Raw genomic sequence first — 17,527 nt, forward strand, 5'->3', positions numbered from 1 at the left:
CCTCAGCTCCAGCTCATTGTCCTTCATTAAAGACCCGGATAAAAAAATCCCGCCACAAGATGGCGGCGGCCATCGGGTGACCCGGGTGTTGTCACCGGGGAGGAAGTCCCGCCCACTCCCACTTCCCTAATCAAGATGGCCGCTCCATCGCTCCGCTCCAAGAACAAAAGACCCGCTTTCCACTCCCAAGATGGCGGCGGTCGCCGGTTTCCCCGGGGCCTGTCAGTGGTGAGGAAGCCCCGCCCACTCCCTCTTCCCTTACTAAGATGGCCGTCCAAGCTCTCCGCTCCAAGAACAAAAGACCTGACTCTCTTCCCCAAGATGGCGGCCGGTAAATTCAAGGAAAATCCACACCCGGAGTGCTCTCCTCCTATTGGTCAGGAGCCACCGTCAATCACTCCCCAGCTATTGTGAGCTGGAGCACGCGCAGTGCAGGTATGAAGCTGGACTCAGGCGGGTGAATGGAGGCCCCAATCCCCCAATAAGACCCATTGGGTTTATTGTCAGTCTGCAGACAGGAGCTGGAGAACTGAACCCAGGCAGAGGAGAGGGAGGGAGAAAACTGGGAGTGGAGGAAAGAAATGGTGCAGATGGTGAGATGGGTTTGCATTTCAGCCCAGGGAGGAGGGAGAGTGTGTGGGACGGGGATTGACAGCTTTGTGAGAACAAGAGAGGGAAAAATGTTCCAGAGAAACTAGAATTGTCTATTCAGAATTTCTATCCTGGACTGACAGTGATGGCTTTTGTAAACTCCTTTTACAGGATATTAGAAGCGGAAGATTGGCCGACAGAAAACTCAACCAAACATCAAAATCTGACAGTCACTCAATTCTTTAGAACCTGAATATCACAGTCTTTGAATGTGGAAGGAGTAATGTTTGTCTAATCAGTTTGTGAGAAAAGATTTTAAACATCAGTGTGACTGGAAAAGCACAGAGACCCACACAGACAGTGAGTGTTCCAGTGAACTGACTGTGGAAAGAGATTTAACCAGTTACATAGACAGAAAAACCATCACACCATTCACAGTGGGGAGAAACATACACGTGTTGTGTGTCTGGATGAGATTTCAACTTGTCATTCAACCCGGAGAGACACAAGGACACCGGCACCATGGAGAAACCGTGGAAATGTGGGGACTGTTGGAAGGGATTCAGTTGCCCTTCTGAACTGGAAATGCATCGACGCCGTCACACTGGGGAGAGGCCATTCACCTGCTCCACCTGTGGGAAGGGATTCACTCAGTCATCCAGCCTGCTGACACACTGGTATGTTCACACTGATCAGACACCTTCCAAATGTTCTGACTGAGAAGAAATTTAAAAGCAAAAAGTATCTGTTGAGACACCAACATTCACAGTGAGGAGAAGCCATTCACCTGCTCCTTGTGTGGAAAGGGATTCACTGCTCCATCTAACCTACAGAAACACCAGCGAGTTCACACTGATAAAAGTCCTTTTAAATGTCCAGACTGTGGGAAGTGCTTTAAAACATCCGGGGAAGTGACCTGTTATCAACGTGTTTACACTGACGAGAGACCATTCAGGTGTTCTCACTGCGGGACTGGTTTCAGGCGATCATCTGAGCTTACTGTACATCAGAGAATTCACACTGGGGATAGACCGTTTACCTGCTCTGTATGTGGGAAGGGATTCATTCAGTCTTATCACCTACTGAAACACCAACAAATTCACTCTGATATAAAACCTTTTAAATGTTTTGACTGAGCAGAGCTTTCGAAGCAGCAATGGTCTAGTGATGTATCAGCAAATTCACTCTGGGGAGAGACCGTTCACCTGCTCTGTGTGTGGGAAGGGATTCACTCAGTCATACAACCTGCTGAAACACCAACAAATTCACTCTGATATAAAACTTTTTAAATGTTTTGCCTATGAACAGAGCTTTAGAAGCAGCAATGAGGTGATGATACACCAGCGAGTTCACACTGGAGAGAGATCGTTGACCTGCCCCGAGTGCGGGAATGGATTCACTGACTTACAACTTATGCTGAGACACCAGCGACTTCATGACACCTTTCCAGGGACTCCAGGGATTGGATGCGGCTGTTTTTCGCTGCTGTCAATCAGATCCCGGACTGAATGTGTGGGTTAACCCTGAGGTGTGGAAGAAACATGCCCCAGTCACTCTCTTCCATGGTTCAGAGCTCCGAGATGCAATCAAGAAGAGTTGTCTTTCAAACAAGAGATGTTTACAGAAAACAATTCAAACATGCAGCCAATGATTACATGTACACTGTGACAGACTGGAATCACATTGATATTAATACATGGGGAGACTTAATGATGCCAGGAGCACAGGAATTTCTACTCCAGCAGAGTAGCAGATTTCAAGCATATGCTATAAAATACATAATAGGTGAATTCGAGACAAGAGAGCCAGATACTGAAAAGGGTTGTTGGTACCCAAGTCCAAATACAGTATCCATTTTATTTGACACGGGTAAACTGCTATACTGTTCCGGTTTGAATCAAAGTGTATTTCCAGTTGATCCAACAATGGTATTTGAACCTGTACCATTTGGTTACTGGAACGAGGAATTGACTCAAGATCCAGTCATGGAAAATGTAAGACTGTTAAAAGAGGGAGAAGTTACAAATTATTACATTGCCATAAACGGTCCATGGCAAAGTAACGAAAAAGCAAGATTTAATGCTGTTCAATTTGGTACCAACCCTGTTACAAACTATTCATTAGACGTTGAAAGACCTCGGAAAATTAAAAAGATGCTAAAAACAAATCAAGTATCTACATTGAAAGAGGAATTTGATCCAAAACAAATAACTAGAAGTGTGGAAGGTAGAGACCTAGTTCACCAAAAAAAGAAAAAAGTGCTATCTACGTTAGTGGGTGAAATACATTTGACACCACATTGGAAAAGCACAGATCCAATACTTCTGAGAACACCTGATCATGTTGACTTTCCAAACGGTCTAAGATATAATTGTGCATTAGTTCCTAACGCACCACAAATCTTGATTAAATCAGACCCAGGTTGGAGTCCAGACCTACTAATTCAAAAATCAGTAGAAGGATGGATAAGAGTAGAATTGTTAATTAAATATCAGATGCAGTATCCAAAATCACAATGGAATATCACAGAAGGAAGCACAAAACCAGATGTCGAAGATTTGACCAAAGTAAAGACCTTGGGCGAAATTCTCCCCCAACGGCGGGATGTCCGCCGACTGGCGCCAAAGCCGGCGCCAATCAGACGGGCATCGCGCCGGCCCAAAGGTGCGGAAGTCTCCGCATCTTTGGCGGCCTAGCCCCAACATTGAGGGGCTAGGCCAACGCCGGAGGGATTTCCGCCCCGCCAGCTGGCGGAAATGGCGTTTGTTTCCCCGCCAGCTGGCGCGGAAATGCGGCGCATGCGCGGGAGCGTCAGCGGCCGCTGTCAGTTTCCCAGCGCATGCGCGGGAGCGTCAGCGGCCGCTGTCAGTTTCCCGTGCATGCGCAGTGGGGAGAGTCTCTTCCGCCTCCGCCATGGTGGAGGCCGTAGCGGAGGCGGAAGGGAAAGAGTGCCCCCACGGCACAGGCCCGCCCGCGGATCGGTGGGCCCCGATCGCGGGCCAGGCCATCGTGGGGTCACCCCCCGGGGTCAGATCGCCCCGCGGCCCCCCCCAGGACCCCGGAGCCCGCCCACGCCGCCTGGTCCCGCCGGTAAATACCAGGTTTGATTTACGCCGGCGGGACAGGCAATTCCTGGGCGGGACTTCGGCCCATCCGGGCCGGAGAATCCAGCGGGGGGTCCCGCCAACTGGCGCGGCCCGATTCCCGCCCCCGCCCAATCTCCGGGAGCGGAGACTTCGGCGGGGGCGGGATTCACGGCGGCCAACGGCCATTCTCCGACCCGGCGGGGGGTCGGAGAATGACGCCCCTTATTCCCTCATATGGAGGGAATGTCTAGAAAGGCGGCCATAGTGAAGGGTAAATTGGTAGATAAATGTGAAATAACTCACATGGACACATCAATGGAAGTTCAAGCTGCTGGATCAAGCGGACAAGCTCCAACACCTACTTGCGAAGCTAGTACTTCAGGAGAACCTAAACTGTATCCTCAGATGAAAAAAGAATCCAGCTACTTCAATTGTAATTGTAATGTCATTAAAAATGTCATACTGCCAAAATGAAACAATAAAAGGCTTTAAATACTAAAAATTTCATTTTTGGACTTAGGGAAGACCAGGACCTATCTCTCACCACCACCACCCTGTCAATTATTGAGGAAGGCATGACTAAGCGTCATATCCGGTGTTGACTAGACATCATATCCGGTCCAATGTACAATTCCCACATTACATCACATCCGGTTCCCACGATACGTCCGAGATGCAGACAGAAGGCTCCTTTACAACTGTGTTCAGAGTCAACAAGATTCATTCCCGTACCGGCCTCCCCGAACAGGCGCCGGAATGTGGCGACGAGGGGCTTTTCTCAGTAACTTCATTGAAGCCTACTTGTGACAATAAGCGATTTTCATTTCATTTCGTGATGAATGTTGGAAACTGTAAAATTTTAGTCCACGAGTCAAGAGTTTACTCAAAAATGGGATCCAAGTCATTGGTGATTTTAAAGCAATTTATGAAAAAGCGACAGTTTAGATTTGGTACACCAGCTAAATAGGCAGGAAATACATGTGACCCACAACATGTGAGAATGGATTACTGGTCCCCGATCAGGGAGATGCTGATCTCCGAGGCTGGAGGTGACAGTCTCCTCGGAATGGTTTACTGATCCTGGATCAGACACTCGGACAGATGGAGCCGATCTCCGGGGCTGGAGTGACAGTTTCCTCGGAATGGTTTACTGATCCCGGATCAGACACTCTGGACAGATGGAGCTGATCTCCGGGGCTGGAGGTGACAGTCTCCTCGGAATGGTTTACTGATCCCGGATCAGACACTCGGACAGATGGAGCTGATCTCCGAGGCTGGAGGTGACAGTCTCCTCGGAATGGTTTACTGATCCCGGATCAGACACTCGGACAGATGGAGCTGATCTCCGGGGCTGGAGTGACAGTTTCCTCGGAATGGTTTACTGATCCCGGATCAGACACTCGGACAGATGAAGCTGATCTCCGGGGCTGGAGGTGACAGTCTCCTCGGAATGGTTTACTGATCCCGGATCAGACACTCGGACAGATGAAGCACATCTCGGGGGCTGGAGGTGACAGTCTCCTCGGAATGGTTTACTGATCCCGGATCAGACACTCGGACAGATGAAGCTGATCTCCGGGGCTGGAGGTGACGTTCTCCTCGGAATGGTTTACTGATCCCGGATCAGACACTCGGACAGATGGAGCTGATCTCCGGGGCTGGAGGTGACAGTCTCCTCGGAGTGGTTTACTGATCCCGGATCAGACACTCGGACAGATGGAGCTGATCTCCGGGGCTGGAGTCTCTTGTGTTCTCCTTCCCCTGGATCCAGTCAGAGTGTTTGGTGTTAGTCTGAATCCAGCACCGATCACTTTGACAATCTTTCCTGTCCAAAGTGATTTTCCTGTCGAACCGTTTTAACCTTTACTCAGACAGTTGGTTTATATTTGGGTCGTCAGATCCAACCTTCTCCAGTTTAGAAATCTGCTTTCAGGGTTTGTGACAGAGAGAACAGGCCTGTGCTGTGTGTGTCACCCAGCAAGCTGCTGTGGAAGCTTTGTTACTGAGAGCTAGAGAGAGCTCATTCTAGTCACAGTCAATTAATTTCTGACATTTTATGAACATTATTAGATGGTGAATTTTTTTACAAAATGTGCTGTCCAATCAGAGATTGGTGTAAAACTGTGATTTGTTCCTGACTGAAGGTGAAGTTTCCAGCTGAGAATCTTCGGCCTGAAGTTTCCGAGTGTTTTTGTGACATTCCAGAGTTTTCCAATGTGAGGCAGCGACAACAACAACTGGCATTTACCCATCAACAGGTTAAAATGTCGGGGACCCTTCACAGAGGGACAGAAGCTGGGTGGAAAAGGTAAGGAGACAGGTTTAGTGAGGGGCTTCCAGCCCTCAGGACCTCGGTAGGTGAAAGTGCCTCTGCCAATGGTGGAGTGAAGCAAGTCGGGGGAGCTGAAGGGGGGGTGAGGATTTTTTCTTTGATTGTTTTATGGGATGTGGACGTCACTGGAAAGGCCGGGATTTGTTACCCATCCCTAATTGCCCTTCAGCTAAGTGGCCAGCTCGGTACAAGAGTTAACCACATTGCTGTGGGTCTGGAGTCACATGTAGGCCAGACCAGGTAATAGGAGGAGTGCAGGGAGCTTGGAGGGTTGTAGGGCTGGAGGAGGTTCCAGAGACTGTCTGTCATGGAGAGAGTGGCTGCCTCCATGGAGCTTCAAGCACGGCTCTGAAATGGGTCGGTGTAGGTCATGACCTCGGCCGTGCAGGAGATGTCTGCTGCCTTGAACAGGATGACAGATACTGTCAACACGTCACTGATCTCCACAAAGCTGGTCAGCAGCAGAGTGGGAGGAATGATGTGACGCTGGTCCAGGAGGGATGGTGGAGGAAGGAGACATGGATCTGGGAACTCCACTCAAAGAGCTCCCACCTTAGACCCATTGTCCCCAAACCCACAGGCAGTATCCAACACGCCGCTCCGTCTCCAGCTGAATCTGCCTGGCACAGGTACAGATGGATCAGTCTGTCCCAGGACCCTCGGGGGCTCTGAAACCCAGAGGGTGGAGACCACAAGCCTCTGGGCAGTGAGAGCAGGGATGTGAGCAGCCTGTCTCTACCTCTGCTGAAACTACACAGGATGCACCAAGTAGAAGGGTTGGTGCTGCTGGTGGGAAGTGTTCATTCTGAAGGAGTCCCACCTGAAACAGAGACCATTCATTTCTCGCTTTGAAAAGATCGAGCTGCTGTCTTTCCCCATTCTTGTTCAGTTTTTCAATATTTATTTATTTAAATCTCGACTGAAACATAGTCTTGTTGTGACCCTGAGATCCAGAGGATTTTAAATCTGTTAAAGTCAATCCCAATCGAGTACACAGGACTCAACTGGTCCGAACTTTTTATGTCATAAATTTTTTAAAAACTAAATTTAGCACAACCAATTCATTTTTTCCAATTAAAGGAAATTTAGCGTGGCCAATCCACCTACCCTGCACATCTTTGGGTTGTGGGAGCGAAACCCACGCAAACACGGGGAGAATGTGCAAACTCCGCATGGACAGTGACCCAGAGCCGGGATCGAACCTGGGACCTCGGCGCCGTGAGGCCGCAGTGCTAACCACTGTGCCACCATGCTACCCCTTTTATGCCATAAATAAACCAAGATCTTACAAGATGTTTATCAGAGAATTGTTTTTATCTGAGACCAAGGATGGTCAAACTCTGTCCCAAAGTTTAGATATGGGACTTGAGCCTGGGCTATGGGGTCCACGTACATGGAGCATCATTCCCCGATGTCCTTCATCCCCGATTTTAATCACATCCCAAATGGGGCAGCCGTCAGCTGCCTGGATCCTAAGCTCGAGAATTTAGTCCGTAAACGTCTTCACTTTTCCACTTCATTTTCCACCTTTAAGACTCCCCTTATAACCAAACTCTCTGACCAAGACTTTGGTCATCTGACCCAATGTGTCCTCATGTTCCTGCGAAACTGCTTGGCACATTTTATTGTGTTAAAAATCTCAATGTGTACACAAGTTGTTATAGTTCAGTGAGATCTGATCACTTACTGAGAGTGAGTCTATAAATGTAACTCAGATAGACACAGTTTGTATTTTCGTTCAGTGAGATCTGAAGCTTGTGTCATAGTTCAGTGAGATCTGATCACTGAGTGAGTGAGTGAGGCTGTATAAATGAAACTCAGATACACACAGCTTGTGTCATAGTTCAGTGAGTGAGTGCGTTATTTGTTAGAATGCGTGTGAAGGAGTGGGATTGAGCCATAGCCTGAGTCACCAGTCTAAGGACAGGGGCAGAGAGAATCTGGAGAGGGAAAAAGAATCAGGAGGAGACTGGAGACTGAATCTGGAACAATGAGCAGAGAGGGAGGGGAGTGTGTGGGACTGAGATTCTTGGATTTGGGGGAATGTACCAGAGAAACTGGAATGGTCTGTTCTGAATTTCTATCCTGCATTTACACCGAAAACCTCTGTAAACTCCTTTTACTGGGAGTTAGAGGGAGAGGATTTGCAGACAAAAAATTCAACGTCACAATCTTGACATGATCTTTCAGAATGACTTATTCCATGTATCTGATTATGAAAGGAGAAATGATTGATCTCTCTGTGGGGAAAGTTTTAAAATAATTTTGACTGAGAAAGCCTGGGACACACAGACACAAGGGCCAGCAGTGCATCTCGGATTCAAACATGAGGTGTGCAAACAGGTCTGGTTTAGTGTCAGACGTTACCAGGGAGAGGAATGGAGCTGGTAGCTCGGGAATGAAAACAATGACTTCGGTTTTCCCAATATTTAATTGGAGGAAATGTCTGCACATCCACCACTGGATATCAGACAAACAGGCTGAGAATGTAACAAAGGTGGAGAGAGGTGGTGGTGAGGTGGAGCTGGGAGCTGTCAGTGTAAATGTGACAACTGACACTGTGTTCAGATGGTGTTATTGTGGGAACATGTGGACGAGAAAGAAGAGGAGACAAGTCTGGATCCTTTGGGAACACCAGAGGTAACTGTGGGAGTGGGAAGGGAAGACATTACAAGTGATTCTCCGACTCTGATGGAGAAAAATGGAACCAGGAGAGAGCAGCCCCACCAGCTGGGTGACAGTGGAGAGGAGATGGAGCAGAATGGTTTGGCCGACCTTGTCAAAGGCTGCAGACAGGCTGAGGACAGAGGGGAGAGTTTATCTTTGTCACAGTCACAGAGGATGTCATTTGTGACTTTGATAAGAGTTGTTTCAGCACGGTGACAGAGCAGAAACCTGATTGGAGGGATTCAAACATGGCGTTCTGGGAAAAATAGACAGGGATTTGGGAGAGGAGAGGGGTGCTGGCGATGGGGCAGTAATTTGTAAGGATGGTGGAGTCAAGGGTTTGCTTTTTGACAAGGGTAGAATGATGGCAGAAGGGGAGGGACAGTACCTGATAGAGAAAAGATTCAACAAAGTCAGTGAACATGGGGAAGTTGGATGATCAGTTTTGTGGGAATAGGGTCGATGGAGCAGGAGCTGGATCTCATGGACATGATGAGCTCTGAGAGGGCATGAGGGGGGGATGGGAGAGAAACTAGAGAAAGATGTGGGTTCAGGGCTCGGGAAAGGATGAAATTTAGAGACAGTTTGGTCCGGTGGGCTCGTGGAAGGGAGGGAAGCAGCAGAGGCAGCTGATCGGATTTACTCAATCTCAGTCACAAAGAAGCTCCACAAGCTCCTCACACGTCTTGTTGGAGGTGAGGATGGAAGAGACAGGGGAGAGCGAGAGTACTTCAAAAGGAACTAACTTGTGTCAGAGATATTAAAAAGTTCCAACACACTGCGTATTTGACACAAATCTAATTTATTTGACTTTTAGCCAGAATATGAGTCTCTGTAAGTGGCTGCAGTTTATTTCCATCAGCAGAACCAGACCCCAATGAACACGGTTCAGTCCTGGGTGTGATTAACGGAAAATTCCAATCACTGTAGTTATTTATGAACTCGCTGATGTCTCAGCAGGCTGGATGAGGTTGTGAAAGCGTTCCCACACTGGGAGCAGGTGAACGGTCTTGTGCCAGTGTGAATTCGGCGGTGGGTCAGCAGGTTGGATGACTGAGTGAATCCCTTCCCACACTCGGAGCAGGCGAAAGGTCTTGTGCCAGTGTGAATTCGGCGGTGGTCGGTGAGTTGTGATGATCGTCTGAACCCAGTCCCACAGTGAGAGCATCTGAATGGCTTCTCGTCAGTGTGAACTCGTTGATGGTACATCAGTTCCCAGGAACGTTTAAAGCCCTTCCCACAGTCTGAACATTTAAAAGGACTCTTGTCTGTGTGAACTTGGTGGTGTCTCAGCAGGGTGGATGAGGTAGTGAATCCCTTCCCACACTCTGAGCAGGTGAAGGGCTTCTCCCCAGTGTGAATTCGCTGGTGTGTCAACAGCTGTGACAACTGAGTGAATCCCTTCCCACATTCGGAGCAGGTGAAGGGCTTCTCCCCAGTGTGAATTCTCTTGTGCGTCAGCAGGTCAGATGACTGAGTGAATCCCCTTCCACACTTGGAGCAGATAAACGGCCTCTCCCCGGTGTGAATCCTCTGGTGTACAGTGAGTTGGGACGATCGCCTGAAGCCAGTCCCACAGTGAGAGCACCTGAACGGTCTCTCGTCAGTGTGAATACGTTGATGCAGCATCAGTTCCTGGGAACTTTTATAGCACTTTCCACAGTCTGAGCATTGAAACGGTCTGTCCTCTGTGTGAACTCGCTGGTGTCTCAGCAGGTTGGCTAAAATAGTAAAACTCTTCCCACACTTGGAGCAGGAGAACGGTTTCTCTCCAGTGTGACTGCGTCGATGTGTTTCCAGCTTGGATGGGGAAATGAATCCCCTCCCACAGTCCCCACATTTCCACGGTTTCTCCCCAGTGTGACTCCGCTTGTGTCTCGACAGGCCTGATGTTTGTCTGAAGCCTCGACCACACACACAACACGTGTACGGTTTCTCCCCACTGTGAACGGTGCTGTTTCCTTCCATGTTCAAAGTATGATGATATTCACGTTACGGTAAATGGAGCAACTGGTGCTGATCCTGATGTGATTAAGTTTCCCGACTGCAAATCCTCCTCTTCCAATGACCTGTGAACCGGATTTAAAACGGAAAATAGGGAGTGAGAGAGAACCCACAAAAACACAAAGGCAGGTTGTGAAATTGAGTTGAATGAATCTGGGCATTTGTGGGGCCGGCACCAGGAAAATGTGACCATGAAAACTGTTGGATTGTTGTGAATACACAACTGGTTCATTGACATCCTTCAGGGAAGGGAACCTGCCAACTGGTCTGGATCTACACTAGACTCTGACATTCTGCGAGACGGAGAGAGAAAGGGAGTAGTAGAGGCTGAATGATTGAAACAAGTATTTAATATATCTTCAACATGAGCAGAACTTTGACAATTCCAATTAACATCCTGAAAACTTTGATCAATTCCTTTTTAATCTTCTAAATTCCAAGGATTACAACCCTCATAATCAGGTGGCAAAGGGGTTAGGGAGAGGATGTAGCGGATTCCATTCTTGCTTTACTCCACTACTGGGCCGATATCTGGGGTTTGTATATCTGTGTGTGTGTCTCTCTCCAGCTGCCACTGAAACTTCAGAGACCAGGGGATGCCGCACTGGGACACCTCCGTGGGAGAGAGCACTGAATCAAGCCTGCCGTTTAGCCCTAACCGGAAGCCTGAGGCTTATATCGCACAGATATCCAGACCCCCACCAATGCCCAGGTGATTCTCTCTCTTGCCGGTGGTGCAACACCCACCCGGTTCCGACGTCGCTGGAGTAGCTTTCCCAAGAGAGAGAATAGGACACTGCTGTTTATCACCTAACCAGCAGCCTGTCCTGAGTGAACGGGTTCGAATCGTTCCAAGATGACCCCAGATTCTCAACCCCGGAATTAGGGTGAGGAGTATTTTAAAAGTGACTTGGTCAGAGATTGTTGGTGAGAGATTGAAGAACTTATACGGACTCCAATTACAAGCAAATTGAGGTTTATTGCAAAACCCAGGTCAAAATCACCAAAACAGAAGAAAATACAATAAAAACCTTAAGCTCTAACAAAACTGTCTATCAAGAAATTGCTATAACGGACACAACGTAAAATCTTATTGTTACACAATTTCTTAGCAATGTTTCAAAACAATTAATAAACAAGTCAAACCCCCTTTCCCCAGATTCTCAACACCTATGAATCTCTCGGGAAACTTCGCAAGCTGCTTGAGGTATTCACAGTTTAAAAGGTCCGATTTCTCAGCAGACTGTAGACACAAAAACGGCAGGAGCGTAGAATCAGGAGCATTTAGAACTGAACTCTTAGCTCAACTGAACTTGAGTTACTAGCTGAACTGCTGAACTTGAGTCACTGGAACCACTTGATTGAACTGCCCAATGCCTGTCCTGCCCCTTACTTTATAATATGATTTCAAAGCTCCCGCAGTCTCCGCCCACTCTCCAACAGGCAAAGTTCCTATGACAAAAGCCACTATCTCTTTATCTGCAAGATAAAAGGACTTCTTAACAGCCGTTCCTTGTTTCTCCGGAGATTCTGAACTTACTTCCCCATCGTGGTAATGGGTATCTCCTTACCCTGAGATAAGGCCGTTAGCACCTGTATTGAAGTCCAGTTTCTGTGCTCTGACCTCCTGCTGGTTGAGTCTGGTGACATCATTCACTCCATTGTTCTGTTGGTTGAACTAATCAGTGGCTGTCTGGCATCTTGCAGTTTGTCCATTCAAAGGCTGGGGTTTCTCACACACACACCCACCGGCATGCTGAGCCTACTGGGAGATTTGGTCAGGTTTTGCAGCCAAACGTGGCCAACTTTCACAGTTCCTTGATTTCAATCCTCTCCCAGCTCAGAGAAAAGCCTGAGTTGCCCGAAAAACTTACAGGTGCCCCTTCGATACATCCAACCTTGCTTGGACCGTATCGACATAAACGTTGAGGGCAACACTTCTCATCCTTGGTGACTGTGGGCACTCCCTTCAACAACTCGTGAAGCTATATGTCCCGAGAGGGTTCCCTTAATCTAAACTTACCCCTTATCCTAACTCTAGCGATAAACAACGATACATTAAAAGGACAATTAAACATCAGTGCAACCAGCGGCCCCCCAAACGTAAGAGTTACCGCATCCGTAACATATCACAACCATGGCTCCCAAACGTAGGGATTACCAAAATATATACATTATGTAAAACACATTCTAACTGTACAGCATTGGGGAGAACACATTGGGGAACGAATCCCTTTATTACTATCGTGACTGATTTACTGTCACTACACCGCGGTTCTTCTGTCTTGAGTGTAGATCCTGGTCCTCTTCAAAGCCCTTCGGAGTTTTGCCGCTCTTCGGAAACTGCAACTGAAGCAACACAGATACAAAACCACAAACACTTGACATACAACTGACAAATGGGAAGCTATCCGGATTCAGGCCGGGATTACATTCAATGAGCCCAGATTCCACCAGTCGGGACCTTTGATGTTAGCTATCTCACTATCAATCTCCTGGGTCTTTTGTTCCAGGGAGAAGAAGTGCTTTTGGGACAATTCTACTGCTTCCAATAGGACTTTTAAATCTTCTTTAACTGGGGGAATATCATATCCAAACCGGGCCACATACTTTTGTAAATCAATATCAATTTTGTGTACCGATAGGTGGACTGAGGAGGGTTCTGGGATGGGTAATATCCGCTGCTGTGCCACATGGACCTCTGCCTTCGGTTTATGTGCTGGGGACACAGGATCACCTGCGCTCCCCGGCTCCGACAACCCGAGAGGTCAATGCCTGCCACAGCTTGCTCCCGCACTATGACATAAGGCGGGACCTTCCCACAGCGAATATGCACCCCCACCCCCCGCGAATGAGCCCCACATTCTCCACTCGGTACAGGGGTACTGGTTGTGCCGAACTCCCCATGACTGGGATCCTCACAACTACCCCCAAGATTGTGTGGTTCGATTTTCCACAATCTACTGGCACCGGATAAGCCTCTGAGGCTGCACGGAACTGGCAAGGACTCAAAATGCTGTTGAATGGGTGCAGCGCTGCTAAGTGCTGGTTACTAATCCATGAGGGGACCTGACCCTGTCTCAGGTCCTCCAGGTTATTCCTCCCCTCCCCTAGCAACCACGCACCATACAACCCACACACTTCATTCTGGGCAGCCTGATCGGATGCGTTCCTATCTTCTCTAATCAGCGCATTAATCGTTTTCGCGTAATCTTCCAATTGCGCGATTATTTCTTTTAGATGGAGAGTCATTGCCACTTCTTCGTGCCAAGGAACGTCCCCCTTACAGGTTAAACACACCCGCCTGCCCTCCGTCACCCTAACCCGGTCAGTCGCCACCTGTATCTCCTTGCAGAGTACAGAGGCCTCTCCATAGGTGAAGCTCTGGTGGCTGGAGTACCTGGTCGAGTTCGACCCCAGCCATCCAGGCCACCTCCCCAGGTGGGAGTAGCGGGTCTGCTCCGTGGCCACCTGGTCTCCCGGTCCGGTAGTGACAAGAGGAGCTCTGCCGCCAGAGCACCCATAAACAAAGGACTCTTCCGTCTCGCCTCTGCGGAGTTCTCCCGGTCCCAACGTCGCCAAGATCACCAGCAAGCATAAGGCAGGATGATCCATCTGTAAGATAAAAAACAAGGCCTCCTGTCCTCTGCAATTGTCATCCACCCTCTGATTGGGTCGATGCGTGGGGTGCACGGAGCAATATCCTAACAAAACCTTTATGGAACTCTAAACCTAAACTACAACAGTAATTTGATCCTTACACCTGATATCACATTTTCTTGTCCTGTGATTTCCATGTAAAATTAAACCACCCTTTCAATTGGGTCAATGCGTGGAGTGCACGGAGCAGTGCCTTATACACTGTATCTTGCAGTGATTCAAAGGGTTTCCTGCTGTTATCCCAAACTCTTACCATATTTAACTAATACACCTTACCAAGAACTTAACGGAATTCTAAACCTACACTACAACTATACTTTACATCTTAAACCTTAACTTACATAGCCACCCCCCCAGGGTGGCCATCTCAAAACTGGTCCCCACTTGGCTGGGGCCAGTCATCCATTTGGCCTGACCACTCTGTACAGACCTCCCCCGCCCGGGGGTCTGGACTACTCCTTGCTTCTCCTTCCCCAAAGGGGTACAGGGATCCCTCTCTGCTCCCTCCGGAGACTGGGCTACTTGTGGCAGCACTGGGCAGTGTCCTACACTTCTCACCGTTCCCTTCTACCCGGGCCCTCTTACTGCAGGACCTTTTCCTCAGTACACGTGACAATAAACAAATCCAAATCCAAAGAATGTTGTGGTGGGATTTTACGCCTGAGATTGAAGCTCAGTCAGTGATTTTAAACCCTTCTACTAATGAGTTCCACATTCTTAGCACTGTTCAGTTAAAGAAAAGCAAAAAAACTACAGATAATGGAAATCTGAATTAACAACAAAAATAATAATCTAATAATAATCTTTATTAGTGTCACAAGTAGGCTTACATTAACACTGCAATGAAGTTACTGTGAAAATCCCCTAGTCGCCACACTATGGCGCCTGTTTGGATACACTGGGGGAGAATTTAGAATGTCCAATTCACCTAACAAGCACATCTTTCGGGACTTGTGGGAAGAAACCCGAGCACTCAGAGGACACCTGCGCAGACACAGGGAGAACGTGCAGACTCCGCACAGACAGTGACCTAAGCCAGAATCGAAATACTCAGCAGATCTGTAGTGTCTGTGGAAAGGGAGACATGGTTTACATTTCATGTCCAAGATCTTTCATCAGAACTACACTGCATCAGCACAGATCTGAAAGGTCAACTGTTTCTCAATCCCCAGATGTTGCCAGATATGCTGGGTATTTCCAGTATTTTCTATTTTAATGTCTAGTTAAAGAGAATTGCTCATTAGATGTATTACTAAGTTATATTTATTTTCATCCTTATACAAGTGACAATATCTTCCAATTGTCTATCCTGTAAAACACTTCTATACGTTTATATTCCTCAATCATTCACTTTTCCAAAGGAAACATCCCTAGCCTGCTCAATCTATCATGATGGGTATAACCTGTCAGTATAGAACTGCTCCAGTAAAACTTTGCATTTTGACAAAGTTCACATATTAGCGGTTTGTTCAGTCCACAACAGGATTTAATTGGTTTACAGATGCAGGTTTAATCCACGTCTGAAACATGCGCATAAAGACAGACACAAGCGATTCTGTGACTGAATTGGAGTAAATGGCAGAGATTTTAATAGAATCAAATTTTTAAAAATCTGTCTTCATGATAGCGAAATAGGAAAAACCACTCGGGGAGATGAGAAAAACGAGGCTCGGTACAAATACTGTGGCGCCCCTCTTTTTTCAACACGAATGGGATGAAGGCATTAGAACGTTTCACACACAGAACAAAAAGGAATCAAATATAATGAAAATATCATTCTCAAATCTCTACCTGTAAAACTATCCCATTTCATTTCCATGCTGACTGTACTCAATTTCACATGAGCACAATGGGGTTTGTATTTCCCGGTGACTCGAAATATTTTCTTTGTCAGTCATGTTTGCAAATCAATGTTGTATATTTCAGAGAGTCTCACTTTCAAATGAGGATGTAAATGTCGGATAAGATTAAGTTCTGAGTAACGGAACAGATGCTGAGTAAATTGATTGACATTTTTAGAAGCAACATGAGAATGATGTTATTACTGAATGAGCAGAAATCATTCCACCCTGAGAATGCTTCTCCACTTAAATGTATTTGAAGCCAAATAAAGTGGACGACTGAAACAAGGTGATCTCAACAGGGCTTTGTGAAGTTCTAAAAACCATTCCCTCTCTAATAGACAGACTGTGTGAACAGGCTGTAGATCAAATATAATTAAATTCTGTATATCAACTCGGAAATAATGAAGCGATGCTTGATCAGGAAAAAACACCTTCATAAATTCGGTATGAAATCAATTGCATGATTACATGTTGTTTATATCATAAAGTACATAATTTCCGTGTTCACATCTTCTGGTCCAGTGAAACGTTGATCATTAAGTAAATTGGGCACGGATTCGACAGAAATTCCTTTTTTCAAAAGCGAATTGGACGATCAGCTGAAATGGAGAAAACTCAAGGCCGTTGAAACAAAGAAACATTGAGACTAATCAAAAGATTGTTCAGTTGAAAAGCTGGTCGAGGTGATAGAAGTGCCACTTATTGCGTTTTGCCATTTTATGGTGACATTGATTTATTAGTCTCTCTGCAGCATCCCTAATGAGAACAGCCGAATTCTAAAAACCAAAGGCCCCAAAGTGTGACTGAGTGACAGAACAGTATCCGCTTTCCAGACAGGCTCATTGGAGCGAATATCAGCCAGCGGTTTCTGTAGTGTAGTGGTTATCACGTTCGCCTAACACGCGAAAGGTCCCCGGTTCGAAACCGGGCAGAAACATTATGGACGTTCCTCATTTGGCGATGAGTTGTATTCTTGCTGTTTTCTGTTTACTCATTCAGCGAATCCGTTGCCTTACACCCGTTTCAAATAATATCCTGCAAAATCCACCATTATGGGGACTGGGAGGAATCGGTCGGAGAGTTCACACGTGTTAGGTGTGAATGGTTTTCTAATGTGCTGCGACATTTTCTAATTCTAATAATAATCTTCAATCAATTTCTCTGCCGCTTGTCTAAGTTTTCAGCCGAATTGTTCTCCCTCAAAAGAAGGTTCTTCAGTGCAACAAGAATGCAGGTTTCCTGTTCTCGGTCAGAGGGTCAAACTCGGTGCCTGTTTCTGTGGTGTGGTGGTTGTCATGCTTACTTTACACTCAAAAAACCCTGGATTGGAAACCGCGTAAAAA

The 17,527-nt window shown here is 47.1% G+C and overlaps 1 protein-coding gene and 1 non-coding gene across 3 annotated transcripts; both read left to right on the top strand.

Annotated features, from left to right (window-relative positions):
• Nucleotides 1–240: 240 nt before the first annotated feature.
• On the top strand, nucleotides 241–4,179 carry LOC140421807 (uncharacterized). Of its 2 annotated transcripts, none has more exons than XM_072506726.1 (2): nucleotides 241–435; nucleotides 763–4,179. In XM_072506726.1, the coding sequence occupies exon 2, from the start codon at nucleotides 2,100–2,102 to the stop codon at nucleotides 3,285–3,287; it is 1,188 nt and encodes a 395-aa protein (XP_072362827.1). In that variant the 5' UTR covers nucleotides 241–435; nucleotides 763–2,099; the 3' UTR covers nucleotides 3,288–4,179. The 2 variants fall into 2 exon arrangements, with proteins under 2 accessions (XP_072362827.1, XP_072362826.1); XM_072506725.1 differs by lacking the exon at nucleotides 241–435 and adding an exon at nucleotides 442–593.
• A 12,869-nt stretch (nucleotides 4,180–17,048) lies between these two features.
• On the top strand, nucleotides 17,049–17,121 carry trnav-aac (transfer RNA valine (anticodon AAC)). The gene has a single exon. It is a non-coding gene; the product is annotated as a tRNA-Val (tRNA).
• Nucleotides 17,122–17,527: the final 406 nt, after the last annotated feature.

This window comes from Scyliorhinus torazame, chromosome 5 (assembly GCF_047496885.1).
Source record: "Scyliorhinus torazame isolate Kashiwa2021f chromosome 5, sScyTor2.1, whole genome shotgun sequence".
NCBI classification, from domain to species: domain Eukaryota; kingdom Metazoa; phylum Chordata; class Chondrichthyes; order Carcharhiniformes; family Scyliorhinidae; genus Scyliorhinus; species Scyliorhinus torazame.

Excerpts from the sequence above, each read along its gene's own strand:
- LOC140421807 (XM_072506726.1), top strand. The coding sequence starts at position 2,100 with ATGTGTGGGTTAACCCTGAGGTGTGGAAGAAACATGCCCCAGTCACTC.